Below are 24,010 nucleotides of genomic sequence, written 5' to 3'. Positions count from 1 at the left end.
GACGCCCGCCGAAACAGCACTGTACTCATGGGTAAGCGTTGTCGCAACCCGGCGGGGAGTTGTTGGAGCGACTCTTTCTAAGGTACGTTTAAGACGCTTTTTAGAAAGATCGCTCAAGAAAATAGTAAGACTATAAAAATAAAATAAAAAAGCTTACGGCTGCTAAAAAAAAAACAGCAGCCCTTGACCATGGTCCGGTTCCTGCCGCACCAAACAAAAAACTGATTTGCCTGAGCCAGGAGAAGGGGATATATGGAGTGGCCCGTTGCATGCTGGGAGGCCGAAAGCTTTGACCGATTGGTGCAAATCCGCTGTCGCGTCATTATATCCCAATGTTATCCTGTGGATAACCTGTGAACCCTGCCGGAGAAATACAGTATATTAACTATTTTATACACCAAATACAAATGTCCATGTAAAGGACAATAGGCCTGATTCATGTTTTTGTTAGTAAAGCAAAAAAGCAAGCTGCTGGGCAAAACCATGTTGCACAGTAATACCCCTTTTCCACTAGCGTAGCACGGGTCGCAGCCGTGTCGCCTGACACGGCTGCGACCTGTGCTACAGCCCCCTGCAGACAGCGCTCACCAACCCGGCAATTGCCGGGTTGGTGACGAGCTAGTGACGCGGCAGGGGCGGCGCTGGGAGATCACATGATCTCCCAGCGCCGCTCTCCCTATGCACTGAGAACGGGAGCCGTGTCGCCTCGACACGGCTCCCGTTCACACTAGACAGCTAGCCCGGTTGAACACGTGTTCAACCCGGCTAGCTACCAGGGTAGGATTCCCGGATCACTTGATCCGGGAATTTGCTGGGGGACCCGTTTCCACTAGGGAAAAACACAGGTAAATGCGCGCCCCCGCGCATTTACCCATGTTTAAAAAAGCTAGTGGAAAAGGGGTATTAGTAGGGCAGATGTAACGTGCAGAGAGTTCGATTTGGGTGGGGTGTGTTTAAACTGAAATCTAAATTGCAGTGTCAAAATACTGCTGTCTAATGGGGGGTTACACACTGGGAGAAGTGTGCTGACCGATCTAGCACAGACCGCTCAGCACGCATCTCTCCCCCCGCTCAGCAAACAGCGCGGAGTGTGCTGAGCAAGGGGGGGGGGGGGGGGCGGACGGGGGTAGGCACGCTCACTTCACACAGCGGTGGAGTAAGCAATCTACTAGATTGTGCCTGCATTCAGGCCATTCTATTACCGGTGTTAGCGACGTGTCTGGCCGCGCATCACTATCACTATGGGGTATACACATGGAGAGATCCGTGCTTAATTTCTAGATTGCTTAGAAATTAAGCATGAATATCTCTGTGTGTACCCCCAATAACATGTGTGGGCTACATGTAAAAGCTGCCAGTATTTACCCTGCACAGAAATATATAAATGTATTTGCTCCCCTTGCATGGCAACAAGGTAGACTAGAAGAATGGTCAAGAGTGAGGCATTTACAGTTTAATGCCAAAAAATGCTAATTCATGCACTTGGGTCTCAAAAATCTGAAGGCTAAATATAGTATTAATGGCACTATATCACACTTGCCTACTCTCCTGGAATAGCCGGGAGGATTACGAAAATCGGGTGACCCTGCCGACCCCCCGGAAGAGCAGGCAAGTCTCCTGATTTCAGGACTCCCCCCCCCCCCCCCCTGCCCGGCCGCCCACTTTGCGAGTAAAGTGGGCGATCCGGGCAGGCGATGACTCGATTCTTGTTGCCCCCTGCTCTATAATGACGGTAATAGCGGCATTACACAGTGGGGGCGTGGCTTACATGACGTTATCTGCATCCACGCCCCCGTTCCGCCTCCGCCACACCTCTGGCCCGCCCCCCCTCTGCACGGCACGTCGCAGCCCGCCCCCCTGCTGAGCCGACCTGACTGCTCTCTCCCGGAGAGAGCAGCCAAAAAGTCGGCAAGTATGCACTATACTGGAAACTACTGAGGAGGAAAGGGATCTAGGAGTCACTATTTCAGGTGACTTGAAGGCAGGGAAGCAGTGTAACAAAGCAATGAGGAAGGCTAGTCAGATGCTTGGCTGCATTGGGAGAGGAATCAGCTGCAGAAAGAAGTAATAATGCCACTGTATAGGTCATTGGTACGGCCTTATCTAGAAAACTGTATTCAATTCTGGAGGCCATATCTTCAGAAGGCTATTAATACATTGGAGACTGTACAAAGAAGGGCAACTAAAATGGTGCATGGCCTACATCACAAAACATACCCAGAAAGACTAAGAAATCTCAGTATGTATAGTTTGGAGTAGAGAAGAGAAAGGGGAGACATGATAGAAACTTTCAAATATATCAAGGGTTTTAACAAAGTCCAGGAGGAAAACATTCTTCAAATAAAGAGAAGCAATAGGACATGAGGACATGCACTGAAACTGGAAGGAGGCAGGAATAGCCTCCCATCAGAGGTGGTAGAGGCTAAGACAGTAGAGCAATTTAAACATGCATGGGGTAGACATAAGAATATCCTTACTAAGAAATAAGGATCAAATAAGGTTTGAGGTAAAAAGATGATAAAAGGGGGCATTCTTGATGGGCCAAGTGGTTCTTATCTACCTTCAAATTCTATATTTCTATGTTTGTTGCAGACACAAAGTTACAATTCTTGCATTTTTTGCTGTACTTACAAACAGGAACCAGGCCCAATGTCCATAACATACAATACATCCTTAATTACAATACTCTCAGTCCCTATGCCCAAAATATACAGTTATATGGTCAATTTAACATACTAATACACCAGATATACCTGCCACCGTACACGATCCCATTGTACGATTTATTCTCATTGTCACCATACAGTGGCGTAACTAGAAATTTTTCTCCCCCAAGCCAAAACATTATGTGGCGCCCTCCCCCCATCCCCCCCATAATTGCCACTAGTAAAGTGATGAATCTGCATGCGCGCCTTAAAAAAGGGGCCGTGACCTTATTGAAATGGGTGTGACTTTGCATAAATGGGCGTGGCATTGCAGGAAAAGACTACCTTATACCCCAGTTTTGCAACTTGCACGCCTAGACGTTGCCCACCACAGGGAAAAAAATAATGCTGATTCATGCTCCTTACATTATTTGTAATTTCTCCTCCTTATAGTAATGCCCAGTATACATTATGCCACAATCTGCAATGGCCCTTAGACATTATGCCACACACGATAATGCCCATTACACAATATGCCGCACACTGTAATGCCCCTGACACATTATGCCACACACCGTAATGCCTGTGACACATTATGCCACGCATTGCAATGCCCGTTATACATTGTGCTACACACTGCAATGCCCCTGAGACATTATAGCACATACAATGCCTGTGATACAGTACACCACACACAGTCATGCCTGTGACACATTATGACACACACCGCAATGCCCGTTATAATTATGCCACACACTGCAATACCCCTGAGACATTATACCACATACCACAATGCCTGTGATATACTATACCACACATCGTAATGCCTGTGACACATACTGCAATGCCCATTATACCTTATGCCACACACACCACAATGCCCATTATACATTATGCCACACACTGCAATGCCCCTGAGACATTATATCACATACCACAATGCCCGTGATATAGTATACCACACACCGAAATGACTGACACATCATGACACACACCGCAATGTAATTGATACATTATGCCACACACCGCAATGTCTGTGATACATTATGCCACACACCGCAATGCCCATTACACATTAAGCCATACAGTAAGGCTTCTAATTACTTTTAAATTACCTGCTCGTTGCCAGGGGTTTCATGCTCTTGGTTCCATGCACGGTGCCAGAGGTTTTCATGCTCAGGATGTCATGCGTGTTGCCAGGGGTTTCATGCGTTAGGTGTTATGCTTGTTGCCAGGGGTGTCATGTGCTGGGTGTCAAGCACGTTGCCACGGGGTAATATTCGTTGCCAGGGGTTTCATGCATTGGGTGTCATGCTCGTTGCTAGGGGGCTTCCTACAAAACCAGACCAGGGTCAGACCTACTTACCCTGTGCGACGGATCCAGCGACGAAGGTCCCGGGATTGATGTCAGATATCCGCCCTCCAAACACCTGGACACGCCTGTGTTCGGATCTCCACGCCCGGAAAACGGTGAGTAGATACCCCGGACCGCCTCCCCACTGTCAATCTTTTTGCGATCGCGCTAGCGATCACTTTTTTCTTTGCTCTGGCCGCTGCCCGGCGATGCAACGACACGCGTGCACAATGCGGCCACTGCGCATGCACTGTTTCGACCCGTTCGCACTGCAGCGAAGAACCTCTGCATGCGAACCGGTCAGAATGACCCCCATGGTTTTGCCCAACTGCTAACAAATTTGCTGCTGCGATCAACTCTGAATTAGGCCCTTGGTCAGCATGTTTTGTCTAAACCTGGACACGAGAATGGACATGATGACTAAAACACTTTTGCTATAAGCACATTGAGCTCTTTTCAAACAAAAGTGCCATGGCAGCATAAGCAAAGAAAGCATGTTTGTGAGGAGACCCCATTGCACAATGCAACATTGTTTAACTCCATGACAATTGTGTTTAACTCTATGACAATAGTACACACTTTAGGAAAACTAAACCCAATATTCAGATATGAACCATAAAGGCAAATGGTATTAATTAACCTGACTTCACTGCAGCTCTACTAAATAAGGCAGCGGTCGCCAACCCGTCGCTCGCGAGCGACGGGTAGCTCGCAGCCGCAATCCGGGTCGCTCGACCCGTGCTGGCTGCTGCCGCTGGCAACCTTCGGGGGGAGTCTGCAATTAACTCCCCCCGGCCGGTCCGTAGCGATCCTCCGTCGTGTAGGAGACAGATGCTAGAGATCATACTTGACCTCTAGCATCTGTCAGTGTCATGCTAGCGCTATAGTTACCTGGAAGTGCTGGGAGTACTCTGCGCTGGCGCTCCTGGCACTTCCATTACATGCGGCGTGAGGGGGCTAGGGTGCTGGGGCACAGAGGCAGCAGTGAGGCAGAGGGAACAGAGAATGCTGGTGGGCGGGACACACACACACCACACACACTCTCTCTCTCTTGTCAATCAGCTGCACTGACAGGAGGGAGAGCCGCAGCTAGGCTACCTCCTCCAGCGTGGCGGCGGGGTAACACTGCGGCAACACTCTCATTATCTGGCGCTCGCTCTATGAGGCTGCGTACCCTGCGTATGCGGTGGTCCGGCCCTGATTACACCCCTGAAACGAACATTACACCACTGCCAACAAGATCCCTGGCTATGAGCATGACACCCCTGGCAACAAGCATGGAACCCAGAGCATGACACCCCTGGCAACAAGCATGGAACCCAGAGCATGACACCCTAGGCAACGAGTATAAAACACCTGGCAATGAGCATGAGACCCCTGACAACGAGCAGGTAATTTAAAATTAATTAGAAGCCTTACTGTGGAGCACAATGTGTAATGGGCATTACATTGTGTGGCATAATGTATAACTGGCATTGCGGTGTGTGATATAATGTGTAATGGGCATTATGGTGTGTGGCATTACGGTGTGTATAACCAGCATTCCGGTGTGAGATAAAATGTGTAATGGGTATTACGGTGTGTGGCATACTGCATCATGGGCATTGCGGTATGTGATATAATGTGTAATGGGCATTATGGTGTGTGGCATAATGTATCACGGGCATTGCAGTGTGTGATAATATGTGTAATGGGCATTATGGTGCGTGGCATACTGTATCGTGGGCAATACAGTGTGTGATATAATGTGTCAAGGGCATTACTGTGTGTGGCATAATGTATCACGGGCATCGTGGTGTGTGGCATAATGTATCACGGGCATTGCGGTGTGTGGCATAATGTATCACGGGCATTGCGGTGTGTGGCATAATGTGTCGGGGGCATTGCGGTGTGTGGCATAATGTGTCACGGGCATTGAGGTGTGTGGAATAATGTGTAAGGGGCATTACTATAAGGAGGAAAAATTACAAATAATAAAGGGCATGAATCAGGATTTTTTTCTCTCCTGTGGTGGCCATTGTTGGGCGTGCATGTTGCAAAACTGGGATAAAAGGTAGTCTCTTCCTGCAATGCCACACCCCTCTTTTTGGAGCGCGCACGCCATTTTAGTATAGCAACGGGAGGGGCGCCAGAAACTTTTTAGCCAACGAGTCTAGTCTCAACACTGAGAGCGCGCCAGCAACCATTCAAGTACGTCTTTTTTTTCCAAAAACTTTAGTAGCTCCTCAGGAGGTTTAATTTTTCTACAGTAGCTCACACCCCAATTAAGGTTGGAGACCACTGAAATAAGGTATTACCTTCTCATTCTATTACACACAGTTAATGCTTCTGCCACATCTATTTACAGAGACAACACCCACATTAGGGAAAATCCACAACCTAACATGCCACACCCTTTTCCAAATTTGGAAACTGGGCCAGTCCTGGCAAAATTGGTGTAATGGGTAAATATTGTTACCTCGCATAAATACAGTATGGCAATATACAGGTCTTATTATGGGTACTTAGGGGCGGAATTCCAATCACAGATGGTTAGTAGACAGCACATGTGCAGACTCTTTCAAACAACGCCAGGAGATGGAAATAAATCTTAGCCTATGGACAATATCTATGAAGCCGTGAGAGACCCAGCTGGCGTGCGGAAGAAATCAGCAAAACTTTAAATGACTGCTTAGGTATTTTTAACTATATCACTAACTCAGTGGCATCACAAGGGGGGGGGGGGGGCGACTCCTCCACAGTGACAGGAGCAGGGTGTTGCACTGTAATTTATCTGCAGCACTCTGATCCTGCAATTGTGTAGGTGCCGGCACTGCAGACTCAGCATTCTCCCTGGCCAGCCCAGCATCTCCTGAACCCCGGAATGATGAAAGCGTGGGTCGGGCCGCGACCATTACCCTTTTTGCCGGCGCAGGGGACCCTTATATTGCACCGGGTGTCACAGGAACTGACATTTGGGATTATTGGGAGGTATGAGCAGGGCTAAAAGTGGTCCTGGAGAGGTGGCGGAACTAATTTCCCCCGCTATCCCCGTTACCTACCCTCCTCCCATTAGGCGGAGCCAGGGCCAGTGCTACAGTTTTCAGCACCCCCCCCCCCTTGCAAACTATAAGTTTGTGCCCTACCTCCCATGTTTTATAAAAGGACAGTGTTTTCACAAGGAAGGGGCGCTGACACACAATAGTATCCCTAATTTAAATGACATTACTGAGTGACAAAATCTTATTCACATTACACCGCATATAGTGACCCTGATTCATATTACACCACATAGTAGTGCCCCTTATTCACGTTATGACACACAGCAGTGCCCCTTTTTCACGTTACATCACTCAGTAGTGCCCCAATTTCACCTTACGCTACACAGTAGTACTCCTTGTACACGTTATGTCACACAGTAGTGCCCCTTATACACAATTCCCACAGTAGTAGTGCCCCTTACACATAATGCCCACGGTAGTAGTGCCGCTTATACACATAATGCCCACAGTAGTAGTGCCCCTTACACATAATGTCCACAATAGTAGAGCTTCTTACACATAATGCCCACATCAGTGCAGCTTATACATGTAATGCCCACAGTAGTGCCCCTTATACACATAATGCCCACTGTAGTAGTGCCCCTTATACACATAATGCCCACAGTAGTGTCCCTATAGACATCTCTGCCTCTGTACTCCAGCAGCTCACCGCCTGTGTTTCTCCAGCAGCTTCCATGCCTCTGTGTCAATCCATCCTCCTCTCACTTTGTCTTCAGCATGCATAGAGCCTGCTTCTCTTTGTGGCTGTTCTTCACTTCAGCGGCAGTGGCGGCATGACATCACATACACTGTGGAGGAGGACCATGATCCGCCAGGACCTGAGGAAGGGGGAGGTGGCCGCAGCTCTTAAGTGAAACTAGCGTCACCTGCATCATCTATTGACGTGGGTGGTGGGGCAGACTTTTCTGTTGGATTTACTGTGCAGGGCTGTTGTGGAGACGGAACTAGTTCCATCTACCATTACAGTTGATGGAACTCCGTTCCACTCTATCTCCACCCACTTAAACCCCTGTGTATGAGAATGTTGTTAGTGGAGTGTGGCAGGAGACCTGCTTTGCCACCTGGAAACAATCCTAGGGAATTAATAGTGACTTGTGCTGCTGACAGAATGGCTGGTGAAAGCCGCTTACAGGGTTCTGGGAATGGATGGGAAGTGCGGACTGACCGGGTTCCCATCCATTGGGCCCTGACCAGGTCTTATGGGCTTCTCAGCCCAAGAAACTGATTCATCAGCCAGGACCTGGCTGCTAGGTTTAAAGCATAGTCTCTCCCATAAGTCAGGGCTTCTGACGGCAGTTAGTACCTCCTAGGCAATAGGCTTGCTAGGGACAGTGGAATCTGGAAGACTGGGGCACTAGTGTCAGGACGCCGGGACCTGAAGGGTTCCTTATTAAGGCAAAGGGAGTGAGGCAGGGCCTAACCTCCCTGGTTGTTTATGCTAAAGACAGTGAGCTATGATTTATGTATAACATTGTACTTGAGCAACCTGAATTAAAGGTATTTGTTGTTTTTTAACAAGCCTGGAGCCGGTCGCTTGTGGAATTTTTGTGGCAGACCGCATTCTAGCAACACTCCTGTCACAGGATCTATTGAGACAATCCACACAGTGCATTTTTACAGTATACAAAGGTTTCCATCTTTCTGAATAAAAAGTATGGTGGACTTCGTTAAGTGTAAACACTACAGCAGTACACAGCCTCTGAATAAGTAATAAAAGGTGAGGAAACACTTTGGGAATAATCTTTCTCACACATAGGTTTCCATGCCATGAAGTGTAGACCTAGTTATCTACCTGACTACTGCAGGATTCTGGCCTTGTATGTGAGAAGCCTGCTCTGACCACATCCTGAAAACTGTATACTGTGCCGCCTGGCCTACCACCTCCTTTCTGTATCCATCTCTGCAAGAGCAGGGCACCCATTACTATACTTGTCCTGGCGAATATGCTGGTGAGTCCTGTTCTAGCTCTCTGTCTCACTACTGTGCCTCTATGTCAAAGTTCAGTATTCAATATATTACTATCACGTTAAATTCTGAGGGCAATTGAGCCCCGGTGAGCATGTGGAAAAGGGGGCTGCTAAAGGTGAGATCTATATGTAGCCAGTTATACAGGACTTATTCTAGTTTCTGGCATTTGTTACCATAGCATTTGATTATAATGGTTCACAATATGGTTACAAAGTAAATGTATGTATAGTATGGTCGCATATGCCACACTCTTGATTAGTGGATGCTAACAGGACTACAGGATGTAGTGTGGGAGCCAAGGATTGGTAAGTAATCCATTTGTATCTGCATTGTGATACCACCAGAGATCGGGGGTCATATTGAGTGATGTAGTAGTCTGCATTCTAAAGTCAACAGAGATCTAGGGTCTGCATAGTAAAGGCTCCAGAGATTTCACGGTCTGCATTGTGTTTCCACCAGAATTCTGTAGTCTGCATATTTAAGGCACTAGATATTTGGGAAGTATGTACTATAATGCAAAGTTTATATTTGGCAATCTGAATTGTGAAACCAACAGAGACCTCAGGATTATATAATAAAGCCACCAAACTGTGAGATCTACACTGCAATGCCAGTATAGAATTTGGGATTCACATTGTAAATCCATTAGTGTGCTGAGTTCCGCACAATTATACACAGGTGGTTTTAGGTTTCTCCACTGTAAAGCCATCAAAACTTTGGAGGACCTGTTATGTAAGATCACTAATGTCTAGCAGCTTCCAGAACATGGTTGGTATTGAATAAAGTTAAAAGAGCGTTAGGCCCAGTTAATATCTGTCTGACTGTAGATTTTCTAAACTTTAAACAATTGACATATTGAACAGTATTCAAATTATAGATCACGCCCAATCTCCTTACTAAAGTGATCCCCGTTATTGCGCATATCGCGCCTATAGTAATCAAGTTTAGCTCCGTAAAGGGTTAGGGCGCCTCGCTACTCCGGGGTAGCGAGCCGAAAATCATGATACCACGCCTGTCAGCAGAAACAGAACGAGTATGGAAGGGGCCCGAAAGAATTAAATACCGCCCATTGTGTATGTTTTTTTTTAAGGTAAATACATAATGTACATGTGACATAATGTTTTACAATGATTGTGGTTAAAATTGTTGCAGTTAAGTATTTAGATTGGTTTTCTACCTAAAACCTAACCTTGACCATGTGCCACCTGTAGTGAAATATTACAGCAAGCTGCAGTATCCCTTTATACCTGGCTAGAACTACTCTCCAGAGATATTGGACATAAAATTGTAGTTCATATTTGAATTCAAGCTTCAATGCAGCCAACTGTACTGAGAAGATCCCATCAGTACATAGTCAATTATTCTATTTAGATTTAAACCTTGTAATGGATATACTGGACCACTTATTAGAGGTACTAGATCACTTATGGAGTTTTGTCTATTTTTACAGGACATCGGCTGCTCACACATGTTTTGTGTGCCCCTGATAAACTGCTCCTGTTATTATCTCTACTCCTCTTCCTTGTTCTGTATTGGCGGCTGGAGAAACATCTTGGCACAGTGTATTTTTTGTATTTTTCCTGTCTATGTACACTGTGCTGTGCCACCCTCTACCTTTTCATTTCCTTGCTGCTTCCTGTGTCAGTTACTCCTGCCTCTGGATACCTTGCTACTCAGATATCACTGCTGATGGGCCAGCGGACAGCTATTCCTTGGCGACTTGGCAAAAGGCTGATGCCTTTGCTACTATGTGGAATCCTAATAGCGACCCAGGTGCTGTGGCCACAGTCTCCTCTTCTGCTCCATATCTGCGGAGTAATCAGTGGATTCGCCGGTATCCTTTCTTTGTGTATTTAGAAAGTAGAGTCATGAAATATTTCCTTCAGATACTGTATACACTGCAGAGCATGCATACCCTACAGTTTGTAGACATGAAACATAAGAAATGGCTAGCAGTTCTTGTTTTGTATTTTTTTTTAACTGAAAGTTTTTTTGTTAATAATTGTGATCCTAGATGGGAAAGGATAGAGAGAAGAGAATGAGGATGGCAGGCGGGGAGGAGAGGGTGCACATGATAAATGATCAAGTCAAAACATCTTAATGCAAGATACACTGTAAGAAATACTTGTTATCTTGGGGAATAAAAAGGTTACTGAATTATCTAAAGACACTCTAATGGGGGTTGTACTTGAACCAAGAATCCGAAATCTAATGGAACATGTAATAGAACATATATGCAGTTTTCTACACTTTTTTCATTTTCAGACTACAGTTACTCTACCTGCATAAAGCAAATGATTGGTTAACTCGTAGCTATGTTTATTGAGATTGGGTTTAGGCTTGTACAATAAAACGGAAATTTATGACAGATGGATTGGAGGATAGTATTTGATAAATTATTGAATGGCTACTTTTGTGAGCTTGTGGAAGTGCATTTTCAAGTATTGATTGACTTGGGAAGCCTGGTTTTTAGCTTAAAGGAAACCATAACATGTTGTTATACCAAAATTATCCTGGCACCATAAGGGAAACAAAGACTATTGAAGCTTCTTAATATGTTATTATATCAGTCAGCTTTCTCTTTGCCCAAGCTTTACACTAAGAGAGTTGTAGAACTGGGGGTATATTTACTAATGTTCGAATGTCAAAATGAGATTTATGGTAAGAACTTACCTTTGTTAAATCTCTGTCTGCGAGGTACACTGGGCTCCACAATGATTGGACAATGGGGTGTAGAGTAGGATCTTGATCCGAGGCACCAACAGGCTCAAAGCTTTGACTGTTCCCAGAATGCACAGCGCCGCCTCCTCTATAACCCCGCCTCCCTGCACAGGAGCTCAGTTTTTAGTTAACCAGCCCAATGCAGTAGCAGGAAAAGAGACGACAACAATTAGTAGCCACATACACCACACTCTCACGACAAGAGAAGTGTCAGCGGCTAATGCCATACCAATCCAAAGAAGCTAAGTGCGTCAGGGTGGGCGCCTTGTGGAGCCCAGTGTACCTCGCAGAAAGAGATTTAACAAAGGTAAGTTCTTACCTAAAATCTCGTTTTCTGCTGCGGGGTACACTGGGCTCCACAAGGATTGGACAATGGGGATGTCCTAAAGCAGTTCCTTATGGGAGGGAACGCACTGTAGCGGGCACAAGAACCCGGCAGTATCGAAGGCATAGAACCTTATGAACGTGTTCCTGGAGGACCACGTAGCCGCCTTGCACAATTGTTCAAGGGTCGCACCACGTTGGGCCGCCCAAGAAGGTCTAACAGACCGAGTAGAATGGGCCGTAATGTGAGCAGGAGCTGACAGACCAGCCTTCACATAAGCATGTGCAATCACCATTCTAATCCATCTGGCCAGGGTCTGCTTGTGAGCAGGCCAGCCACGTTTGTGAAATCCGAACAAAACAAAGAGAGAATCAGATTTTCGAATAGAAGCAGTTCTCTTCACGTAGATACGGAGAGCCCGTACCACATCCAAAGACCGCTCTTTGGGAGACAAATCAGGAGAGACAAAGGCCGGAACCACAATCTCCTGATTAAGGTGGAAAGAAGAAACCACCTTAGGTAAATATCCGGGACGAGTCCTAAGAACCGCCCGGTCACGGTGAAAAATCAGATATGGGGAACTACAAGACAAGGCACTCAGATCCGAAACTCTTCTAGCAGAGGCAATAGCCAGCAAGAATACCACCTTAAGGGAAAGCCACTTAAGGTCAGCTGAACCCAGGGGTTCAAACGGAGGCTCCTGCAACGCCTCCAAAACCACCGACAAGTCCCAAGGAGCCACAGGCGGGACATAGGGAGGTTGGATACGCAACACACCCTGAGTGAAAGTATGAACATCAGGTAAAGTCGCAATTTTTCTCTGAAACCACACCGACAAGGCCGAAATATGAATCGTGAGGGAGGCCAGACGCAGGCCTAAATCTAGGCCCTGCTGCAGAAAAGCCAAAAGTTTGGCTGTAGTAAACTTGGAAGCGTCATAATTATTAGATGCGCACCAAACAAAGTAGGAATGCCAGACCCTATAGTAAATCCGAGCAGAAGCCGGTTTCCAGGCCCGCAACTTAGTTTTAATGACCTCTTCAGAAAAACCCTTAGCCCTCAAGACGGAAGCTTCAAGAGCCACGCCGTCAAAGATAGCCGGGCTAGGTCCTGGTAGACACAGAGGCCCTGAACGAGGAGGTCTGGGCGCTGTGGAAGCAGAAGTGGACGCTCTGACGATAGGCCTTGCAGGTCTGAGAACCAGGGCCGTCTGGGCCACGCCGGAGCTATGAGCAGCAGAATTCCTTTTTCTTGCTTTAACTTCCGAATTACCCTGGGCAGGAGTGACACCGGAGGTAACACGTACGGCAGCCGAAGCCTCCACGGCATCGCCAGCGCATCCACGAATGCTGCTTGAGGATCGCTTGTCCTTGCTCCGAAGACCGGAACCTTGTGATTGTGTCGAGACGCCATCAGATCTACATCTGGAAGACTCCACTTTTCCACGAGGAGTTGAAACACTTCTGGATGGAGGCTCCACTCACCGGCATGCACGTCCTGACGACTGCGAAAGTCCGCTTCCCAATTCAGAACTCCCGGAATGAATATTGCCGATATGGCCGGTAGATGGCGTTCCGCCCAACGTAGAATCCGTGAGACCTCCTTCATTGCCAAATGGCTTCGAGTGCCGCCTTGATGATTTATGTAAGCCACTGTGGTGGCATTGTCCGACTGTATTTGAACAGGACGGTTCTGAATTAAATGCTGGGCCAGGTTCAACGCATTGAAGACCGCCCGCAATTCCAGAATGTTGATCGAGAGGAGAGATTCCTCTTTGGTCCACCGACCCTGAAGGGAGTGTTGCTCCAGCACTGCGGCCCAACCACTTAGACTGGCATCTGTCGTCAACAGGACCCAGTTGGATATCCAGAAGGGACGGCCCCTGCACAACTGTTGGTCCCGGAGCCACCAAAGTAGCGACAGACGGACCTCTGGAGTCAATGAGATCATGTGAGACCTGATCCGGTGAGGCAGGCCGTCCCACTTGGCTAGAATCAGCCTCTGGAGGGGGCGAGAATGGAATTGAGCATACTCCACCATGTCGAATGCTGAGACCATGAGGCCCAGCACCTGCACTGCCGAATGTATCAACACTTGCGGACGAGAAAGGAATCAACGAATCCTGTCCTGAAGCTTCAGGACTTTCTCCTGAGACAAGAACAACCGCTGATTGTGAGTGTCCAATAGCGCTCCCAGGTGCACCATGCGCTGAGCAGGGACCAGGGAGGATTTCTTCCAGTTGATGAGCCACCCGTGGGCTTGTAGAAACCGGACCGTCATATCCAGATGACACAGGAGAAGTTCTGGGAAATTTGCCAGGATTAACAAGTCGCCCAGGTACGGCAGTATCCTAACCCCTTGACGGCGGAGTACCACCGTCATCACCGCCATTACTTTGGTGAAAACTCGCTGAGCCGTTGTTAAACCAAAAGGTAACGCCCAAAACTGGTAATGGAGGTTGCCAATAGCGAACCTCAGGTATTGCTGATGTGACGCTGCTATAGGAATATGCAGGTAAGCATCCTGTATATCCAGGGAGACCATGTAGTCCCCAGGTTCCAAGGCCAGAGCTATAGAGCGAAGGGTTTCCATACGGAATTGGAAACCTTCACAAATTTGTTCAATGCCTTGAGGTTGAGAATGGGCCGGGAGGACCCATTCGGTTTTGGGACTAGAAACAGCGGAGAATAGTACCCCCGGCCCTTCTGAGCAAGAGGCACCTGTACTACAACTTCTGTATTCAGGAGGGTCTGTACCACCGAATGCAGAGTGTTTGCCTTTGTATGGTCCGACGGGGCGTCTGTCTGGCAAAATCGATGAGGGGGTCGGTTTTTGAAGGCTATGGCGTAACCTCGAGTGACGACTTCCCGTACCCAGGCATCTGAAGTGGTCTTCAACCATTCCTGGGTATACCCTAGAAGCCGGCCCCCCACCCCGGGATCCCCCAGGGGGAGGCCCGCACCGTCATGCGGCATGCTTATCGGTCTTGGAAGCTGGCTGACGGGCAGCCCAGGCTCTTGTGGGATTCGGCTTACCAGGTTTGGAAGTGCGGGCCTGCTTGTGGTACGCCTGACCTTTTGCTTTACCTGAAGGGTGAAAGGGGCGAAAGGACGTACCTTTAACCTTCGACACAGAAGGAGCGGTATTTGGTAGACAGGCAGTTTTGGCAGTAGCCAAGTCAGCCACTATCTTATTTAAGTCCTCCCCAAACAGAATATCTCCCTTGAAAGGGAGTACCTCCAGGGTTTTTCTAGAGTCCAGATCCACAGACCAGGATCTCAGCCACAATATCCGGCGAGCCAGGACTTTAATATAGCGAGAAGCTGTAACAATATATGACAAGCATTGTCTAGCATGGTCAGAGGAGATTTCAGTATCTTACTCCAAGGCCCACGCTTCAATAGCCTCGGCAGGCCATGTAGCTGCAATAGTGGGCCTTTGCGCAGCACCCGTGAGGGTGTAAATCGCTTTCAGACAACCCTCCACACGCTTATCCGTAGGCTCTTTTAGAGACGTGACGGTAGTGACAGGCAGAGCTGAGGAAACCACCATCCTGGCCACATGTGAGTCCACTGGAGGAGGCGTTTCCCAGTTCTTAGACAGCTCTGGCGCGAGGGGATAGCGAGCCAGCATCTTCTTGTGAGGCACAAACTTTGTACCCGGGCTTTCCCAGGGTTCCTGACGTATATCCACTAGGTGGTCAGAGTGAGGTAAAACTTGTTTAACCACCTTCTGACGCTTGAACCTATCTGGTTTCTTAGGATGGACGGATGGCTCGGGATCGTCCGTAATCTGCAGAATTAATTTATTAGCCTCCAAAAGATCAGGAACATCCACATGTGAACTACCCTCCCCATCAGCCGTATCTGAGTCAGAATCTGTGGAGTCAGTATACGTGCCGTCTTCATCAGACGAGGTGTCAGTGATAGCAGGGGATTGTGAGGAGACAAGCGCTCGCTTAGTGGACCCCTTGGACTTAGGCGAGCGATGGTCAGACTTTTTAGTAGTCAGGGACTGGTTCAACTTCTTTAACTGAGCAGATAACTCGTCCGCCCACGGCGGGTTAGCTGCAGGGACCACATACGGTTGTACCGGCATTGGGGGTCCCATAGGGGGTGTTAGTTTATGAACTAGCGTATGCAGAAGCGTGGAAAAAGCGGCCCACCTTGGGTCAGTATGTGCCTCCGTTGCCACAGTCCCACTGGGGGGCAAGGAGCCCCCAGAACCAGAGCCCACAGCTGCTATAGTCTCCTCATAGGGATCTGTGGCTTCAGCAACACCAGCAGTGTGTTCCGCCCCAGAACCGTTACCCTCAGAAGCAGACATGATATAACTTGCAGTATGAGGTAACACAGTACAATTATCAGCAGCACTATATCTCTTAACCCAAACCCCTGCGCAGTGTAGTCAGCACTAGCAGAGATAAAGGAGAGATATGGTGACTAAATCACAGAGAAAAATACGTAATACAGTATATCTTTGTGAAAATCCTATATTAGATAAAACCTGACGCACCAAGCCCCCTCAGGTTATAGAATATAGGGATAGCAGGTTGAGTGAAAGACACGAAATGGACACCACTCAGCTACCAAATGCACACACAGATAGTCACAGTTTGTACAATGCAGAGGTTATTACTGACAATAATACTGCACTGGACTAGCTTACACAGCTATATAACAAATGATATAACAGTGGGGCTGGGGGAGGGGCTTCAGGTCTAAGCCTTATCCCCCTTGCTGGCAAAACCACCGGGTACTGTGGGCGATAATTAAAATCGGTTTTAAGAGAAAACCTGACCTGCGCCCATGCCCTGGTGATCTTGTGGGATCGCCTGTATCCACAGTGTCCACCGCCAGCACGCGCAGCCCGCCTCCCACTGGCCGTGCCGGATCGCGATAAAGACTGGATCCCGCAAGCGAGACCCACTTACCACCTCCCGAAGCGCGGCCACGCGATCCTGGAGAGCCCCAGCTGTGTGTGTCTAACGTGAAGAAAACCGGAGCCTCCGCTGTAGGTACCCGGCAACCAGGGCTCGGGAGTGTACAGCGCCGCTGGGGAGAGCTGGAGCTGCAGCAGTGAATGTCACAAGACATTTACCACCGCTGCTGCCCTTGAAGTCTTCACTTTTTACCTCATAAAAAGCTTTTCTTAGGGCTGCCTGGAGCAGCCCCTCTGTTCGGTGCCTGCTTACTGCAGCACCAACTTACAAAACTGAGCTCCTGTGCAGGGAGGCGGGGTTATAGAGGAGGCGGCGCTGTGCATTCTGGGAACAGTCAAAGCTTTGAGCCTGTTGGTGCCTCGGATCAAGATCCTACTCTACACCCCATTGTCCAATCCTTGTGGAGCCCAGTGTACCCCGCAGCAGAAATCAAAAATAAATCCGAATTCAACTCAAATCCCACTCAAATTCGATTTTCAGCAAAACATCAATGTTTTACCATAATCGAATATAGGATCCCCTCATTTACTAACATTCGATTTGCAAATCAAACTCAAAATCGAACTTCAAATTTCCAAAGGAGACAGGAGACAGGAGATTTGAGCTTCAACGAATCTACACCATTCTATTGGTGAGCAGGCAGAGGTTTTGTTACTAACAACTGACTGTGAGCACAGAAGGCAGATTAGGGCTATACTTGTTGCCAACTATTTCAGCTGTATTTTTTACAATTAAATAATACAAAATTATATTATACAGGTAGGTGTTCATGTATAAAACAGTGTTAAGTAAAGACATATTTTTTGGTAATGTTCTAATTCTGTATGGTCAAAAAATATTCAATTTAAACTTACATGCTTATCTAAAATTAAACAAACATTAGTTGTGTATGGTTAGGCAGGGGACAAAATGACTCCCTTTCACATTTACTTTCAGTTTTCTAGAGTGTGCGCAAGTGTTTCCAATCTCTTCCCCTGTTACTTAGTGTGCATGTGATACATTTGACCCAATAGGAAGGAATGAGGAAGTTTGATTTAGCATTCGATCTGGCAGGTGATTTCATGTATATTTTTTTTTAAAGGAATTCCAAAACCGAATACAAAGTCCCTTGTTAAAAATCAACCAAAATCAAATTTAATTTGAAAATCAAATGAAAAATTGAATACCAGAAAGTGAGGGTTTTTTTTAAAGGGGTTTTGCTGTTCAATTAGAATCGATTTCAGCTGATTTTTTTTAGATTCATGAAATTGAATCCCAATTCGAACTTGAGTAAATACACCCCTGGTGGGAGGTCAGGATTTTGGAACAAGAGGGTAATGAGAGTAGGTAGCTGATTAATTTATGTTTATTTCCTAATAAATGCCAGAGAGTATGTGTAAATATGATGGCTTTTTTAGTAGAGATATATTTCCATCCAAACACATTTTCCAATAACATTTTTCTTTAATTCAGTCATCTAAATCGCTACCCTGTGTTAAGTACCTTGATGTCCTACCTAATATATGGCATGACTAAGATAGGCTGGAAAGTATTATAGTAAAATATCTGACAGGACTAGGCCTCCTGCTGCAGTAAAGAGTATTGGTGAGTATAAGTAAGATGGTTAGCATGTGGCTTTTTGTTCTGCCATATTAATCAGATCTCTAGGAGTATACATCATAAATCTATTTTAATTAGGTGAATAATGATAGCATGAAATGCAAGACAATGTAACTATTGTTATTTAATAGTAATTATGTAGTAAGTGTATAGCAGCGTATTGGTTTTGACTAGATCATACTTTAGTGTTTACTGTGGCTTTAGCAATGGGTCAGAGGTGACCTCTACTTCATAATGTTGCTATGGGTCCCAAAGGGGAATTTCACACTTCCTAGCGTCCGATCAGATATCACTGCTTAGCCAGCGACTTGGGTTGCCTTTCCAAATCTTGTGTCCCAATTGTCTGGGTAATATTCTGAAATTTTGTCTCACACACAGTGGTCTGCACAATCACTGTGTGTTTACTAAATGCTGAACCTTTGGCACAATATTCTTTATTGTTCATCCATACAAACAGCCTCTAACTTATCAAAACCATAGATGGGTCCTGTGATACCCGTCACAGTCTTAGCATGTTAGCAGAAGATCATATCTACTGGGTAGGCTGGACTTTGTTTTCAAACTGCTTGCCTCATAGTCAAGATTCCTCACTTGTGAACTTCCCATACTTCTGAATGAAAAGTGCATAGAAATAGTAAGTCCCAAGACAGTGAGATGATCTCCAGTTAATGTCTAGTCTCTAGACTAGACTGTTACAGGCCTCAAGGGAAGATATCCAAGGTCAGACTGGCCAACATGGGTACAGGGGAAACTCACCGTTCACCCCATTGCTTAAGGTCCCACCTCCTCCGCTAGGGATCAGGTACCAGACTGTGCACTAATTATACATATGTTACATTATACTGCACAGGACCATGGTGTATTTTCTACAGTTCATTCCTGTTATTAATCTGGTACATTATCATGCATGCACTAGCAGTATGTACTATACATACTTATCAAGGGGCCCACACCATGCACTCTCTAATGGTGGTGACTATTTACACCCTTTCTGGAGGCTGGCCACTCCTCTAAGCATGGGCCCCTACCACTGCATTCCCACGGTGGGCCCTTCATGCCCCAGTCCAACACTGAAGACAAGAAGGAAAACAGTTTAGTGACGTTCTATTTCTGCTGTGGGGTACACTGGGCTCCACAAGTCTGGACAAAGGGGTTGTAGAGTAGGATCTTGATCCGAGGCACCAACAGGCTCAAAGCTTTGACTGTTCCCAGAATGCACAGCGCCGCCTCCTATATCCCCCCGCCTCCCAGCACAGGAGCTCAGTTTGTCAGTTGGTGCTGCAGTAAGCAGGCACTGAACAGAGGGGCTGCTCCAAGCAGCCCTAGAAAAACTTTTTATGAAGTAAAAAGTGAAGACTTCAAGGGCAGCAGCGGTGGTAATGTCTTGTGACATTCACTGCTGCAGCTCCAGCTCTCCCCAGCGGCGCTGTACACTACCGAGCCCTGGTTGCCGGGTACCTACAGCAGAGGCTCCGGTTTTCTTCATGTTAGACAAACACAGCTGGGGCTCTCCAGGATCGCGTGGCCGCGCTTCGGGAGGTGGTAAGTGGGTCCCGCTCGCGGGACCTGGTCTTTATCGCGATCCGACGCGGTCAGTGGGAGGCGGGCTGCGCGTGCTGGCGGTGGACACTGTGGATACAGGCGATCCCACTAGATCACCAGGGCATGGGCGCAGGTCAGGTTTTCTCTTAAAACCAATTTTAATATCGCCCACAGTACCCGGTGGTTTTGCCAGCAAGGGGGATTAGGCTTAGACCTGAAGCCCCTCCCCCAGGGCGCCATTTCAAGCAAGTGTTCCCGCCCTGGAGCTGTATCTCTGTCTTTTCCTCACTCCCTGTCAGTGTCTGCGGCGCCATTACTCCTCAGCTCACTGTTCCTGGGACTGCTTGGGCAAATCCTCCTATGTAAAGCCGCCTGGTTGTCAGCGCTGTGCCTTTACATGACACTAAAGTATTCTACCTGCCTTTTTAGTCAGTGTTAGTTAAGAAAGAGTGCATTTAGTCAGGGGTTTATAGTACAATTACCCTGTGATATACATCCACTTTCTTACTGTGTAGTGTTATATCTATTGACTATATAGCTGTGTAAGCTAGTCCAGTGCAGTATTATTGTCTGTAGTAACCTCTGCATTGTACAAACTGTGACTATTTGTGTGTGCATTGATAGCTGAGTGGTGTCCATCTCGTGTCTTTCACTCAACTTGCTATCCCTATATTCTATAACCTGAGGGGGCTTGGTGCATCAGGTGTTATTTAATATAGGATTTTCACAAAGATATACTGTATTACGTATTTTTCTCTGTGACTTAGTCACCATATCTCTCCTTTATCTCTGCTGGTGCTGACTACACTGCGCAGGGGTTTGGGTTTAGGGATATAGTGCTGCTAATAATTGTACTGTGTTACCTCATACTGCAAGTTATATCATGTCTGCTTCTGAGGGTAACGGTTCTGGGGCGAAACACACTGCTGGTGTTGCTGAAGCCACAGGCACATATGGGGAGAATATAGCAGCTGTGGGCTCTGGTTCTGGGGACTCCTTGCCCCCCAGTGGGACTGTGGCAACGGAGGCACATGCTGACCCTCCGTGGGCCACTTTTTCCACGCTTCTGCATACGCTAGTTCATAAACTAACACCCCCTATGGGACCCCCAATGCCAGTACAACCGTATGTGGTCCCTGCAGCTAACCCGCCGTGGGCGGACGATTTATCTGCTCAATTAAAGAAGATGAACCAGTCCCTGACTATTAAAAAGTCTGACCAACGCTCGCCTAAGTCCAAGAGGTCCTCTAAGCAAGCGCTTGTCTCCTCACAATCCACTGCTGTCACTGACACCTCGTCTGATGAAGACAGCACATACACTGACCCCACAGGTTCTGACTCAGATACGGCTGATGGGGAGGGTAGTTCACATGTGGATGTTCCTGATCTTTTGGAGGCTATTAAGTTAATTCTGCAGATTACGGATGATCCCGAGCCATCCGTTCTTCCCAAGAAACCAGATAGGTTCAAGCGTCAGAAGGTGATTAAACAAGTTTTACCTCACTCTGACCACCTAGTGGATATACGTCAGGAACTCCAAAGCCCGGGTAAGAAGTTTGTGCCTCAAAAGAAGATGCTGGCTCGCTATCCCCTTGCGCCAGAGCTGTCTAAGAATTGGGAAATGCCTCCTCCAGTAGACTCACATGTGGCTAGGATGGTGGTTTCCTCAGCTCTACCTGTCACTACCGTCACGTCTCTAAAAGAGCCTACGAATAAACGTGTCAAGGGTTGTCTAAAAGCGATTTACACCCTCACGGGTGCTGCACAAAGGCCCACTATTGCAGCTACATGGGCGGCAGAGGCTATTGAAGCATGGGCCTTGGAGTTAGAAGCTGAAATCTCCTCTGACCATGCTAGACAATGCTTGTCATATATTGTCACAGATTCTCGCTATATTAAAGAGGCTTTTTCTGATGCCGGTATCCTAGCAGCCAAGGCCTCTACTACGTCAGTCCTGGCTCGCAGGATATTGTGGCTGAGATCCTGGTCTGTGGATCTGGACTCTAGAAAACCCCTGGAGGTACTCCCTTTCAAGGGGGATATTCTGTTTGGGGAGGACTTAAATAAGATAGTGGCTGACTTGGCTACTGCCAAAACTGCCTGTCTGCCTAATACAGCTCCTTGTGTGTCGAAGGCCAAAGGCACGTCCTTTCGCCCCTTTCGTCCTTCAGGTAAAGCAAAAGGTCAGGCGTGCCATAAGCAGGCCCGAACTTCCAAACCTGGTAAGCCGAAGCCCAAAACAGCCTGGGCTGCCCGTCAGCCAGCTTCCAAGACCGATAAGCATGCCGCATGACGGTGCGGGCCTCCCCCTGGGGGATCCCAGGGTGGGGGGCCGGCTTCTAGGGTATACCCAGGAATGGTTGAAGACCACTTCAGATGCCTGGGTGCGGGAAGTCGTCACTCGAGGTTACGCCATAGCCTTCAAAAACCGACCCCCTCATCGATTTTGCCAGACAGACGTCCCGTCGGACCAGACAAAGGCAAACACTCTGCATTCGGTGGTACAGACCCTCCTGGATACAGGAGTCGTAGTACAGGTGTCTCTTGCTCAGAGGGGCCGGGGGTACTATTCTCCGCTGTTTCTAGTCCCGAAACCTAATGGGTCTTTCCCGCCCATTCTCAACCTCAAGACACTGAACAAGTTTGTGAAGGTTTCCAAGTTCCGTATGGAAACCCTTCGCTCTATAGTTCTGGCCTTGGAACCTGGGGACTACATGGTCTCCCTGGACATACAGGATGCTTACCTGCATATTCCTATAGCAGTGTCACATCAAAAATACCTGAGGTTCGCTATTGGCAACCTCCATTACCAGTTTCGGGCGTTACATTTTGGTTTACAACGGCTCCGCGAGTCTTCACCAAAGTTATGGCGGTGATGACGGTGGTACTCTGCCGTCAAGGGGTCAGGATACTGCCGTATCTGGACGACTTGTTAATCCTGGCAAATTCCCCAGATCTTCTCCTGCGTCATCTGGATATGACGGTCCGGTTTCTACAAGCCCACGGGTGGCTCATCAACTGGAAGAAATCCTCCCTGGTCCCTGCTCAGAGCATGGTGCATCTGGGAGCACTGTTGGACACTCACAACCAGAGGTTGTTCTTGTCTCAGGAGAAAGTCCTGAAACTTCAGGACAGGATTCGTTGCTTCCTTTCTCGTCCGCAAGTGTTGATACATTCGGCAATGCAGGTGCTGGGCCTCATGGTACCAGCATTCGACATGGTGGAGTATGCTCAATTCCATTCTCGCCCCCTCCAGAAGCTGATTCTAGCCAAGTGGGATGGCCTGCCTCACCGCATCAGGTCTCAAATGATCTCTTTGACTCCGGAGGTCCATCTGTCGGTGCTCTGGTGGCTCCAGGACCGACAATTGTGCAGAGGCCGTCACTTCTGGATATCCAACTGGGTCCTGTTGACGGCAAATGCCAGTCTAAGAGGTTGGGGCGCGGTGCTGGAGCAGCACTCCTTGCAGGGTCGGTGGACCAAGGAGGAATCTCTCCTCTCGATCAACATTCTGGAATTGCGAGCGGTCTTCAATGCGTTGAACCTAGCCCAGCATTTGATTCAGAACCGTCCTGTTCAAGTACAGTCGGACAACGCCACCACAGTGGCTTACATAAATCATCAAGGCGGCACTCGAAGCTGTTTGGCAATGAAGGAAGCCTCACGGATTCTACGTTGGGCAGAACGCCATCTACCAGCATTATCGGCAATATTCATTCCGGGAGTCCTGAATTGGGAAGCGGACTTTCTCAGTCGTCAGGACGTGCATGCCGGCGAGTGGGGCCTCCATCCAGAAGTGTTTCAACTCCTCGTGAAAAGGTGGGGTCTTCCAGATGTGGATCTGATGGCATCTCGACACAATCACAAGGTTCC

The 24,010-nt window shown here is 47.7% G+C and overlaps 1 protein-coding gene across 5 annotated transcripts in view; it reads left to right on the top strand.

The window, feature by feature from the left end:
- Window positions 1-24,010, top strand: part of RHBDD3 (rhomboid domain containing 3) — a 148,066-nt gene that overhangs the window by 120,419 nt on the left and 3,637 nt on the right. For all 5 annotated transcript variants that reach the window (XM_063913338.1, XM_063913336.1, XM_063913335.1 and 2 more), the window contains exon 3: window positions 10,459-10,842. In XM_063913338.1, the coding sequence (XP_063769408.1) occupies window positions 10,459-10,842 (384 nt within the window). The remainder of the gene's footprint in view (window positions 1-10,458; window positions 10,843-24,010) is intronic.

Source organism: Pseudophryne corroboree, chromosome 1 (genome assembly GCF_028390025.1).
Source record: "Pseudophryne corroboree isolate aPseCor3 chromosome 1, aPseCor3.hap2, whole genome shotgun sequence".
NCBI classification, from domain to species: Eukaryota; Metazoa; Chordata; class Amphibia; order Anura; family Myobatrachidae; genus Pseudophryne; species Pseudophryne corroboree.
Note: the sequence above shows the minus strand (reverse complement) of the source record. Positions and strands in the feature narration are given on the sequence as shown.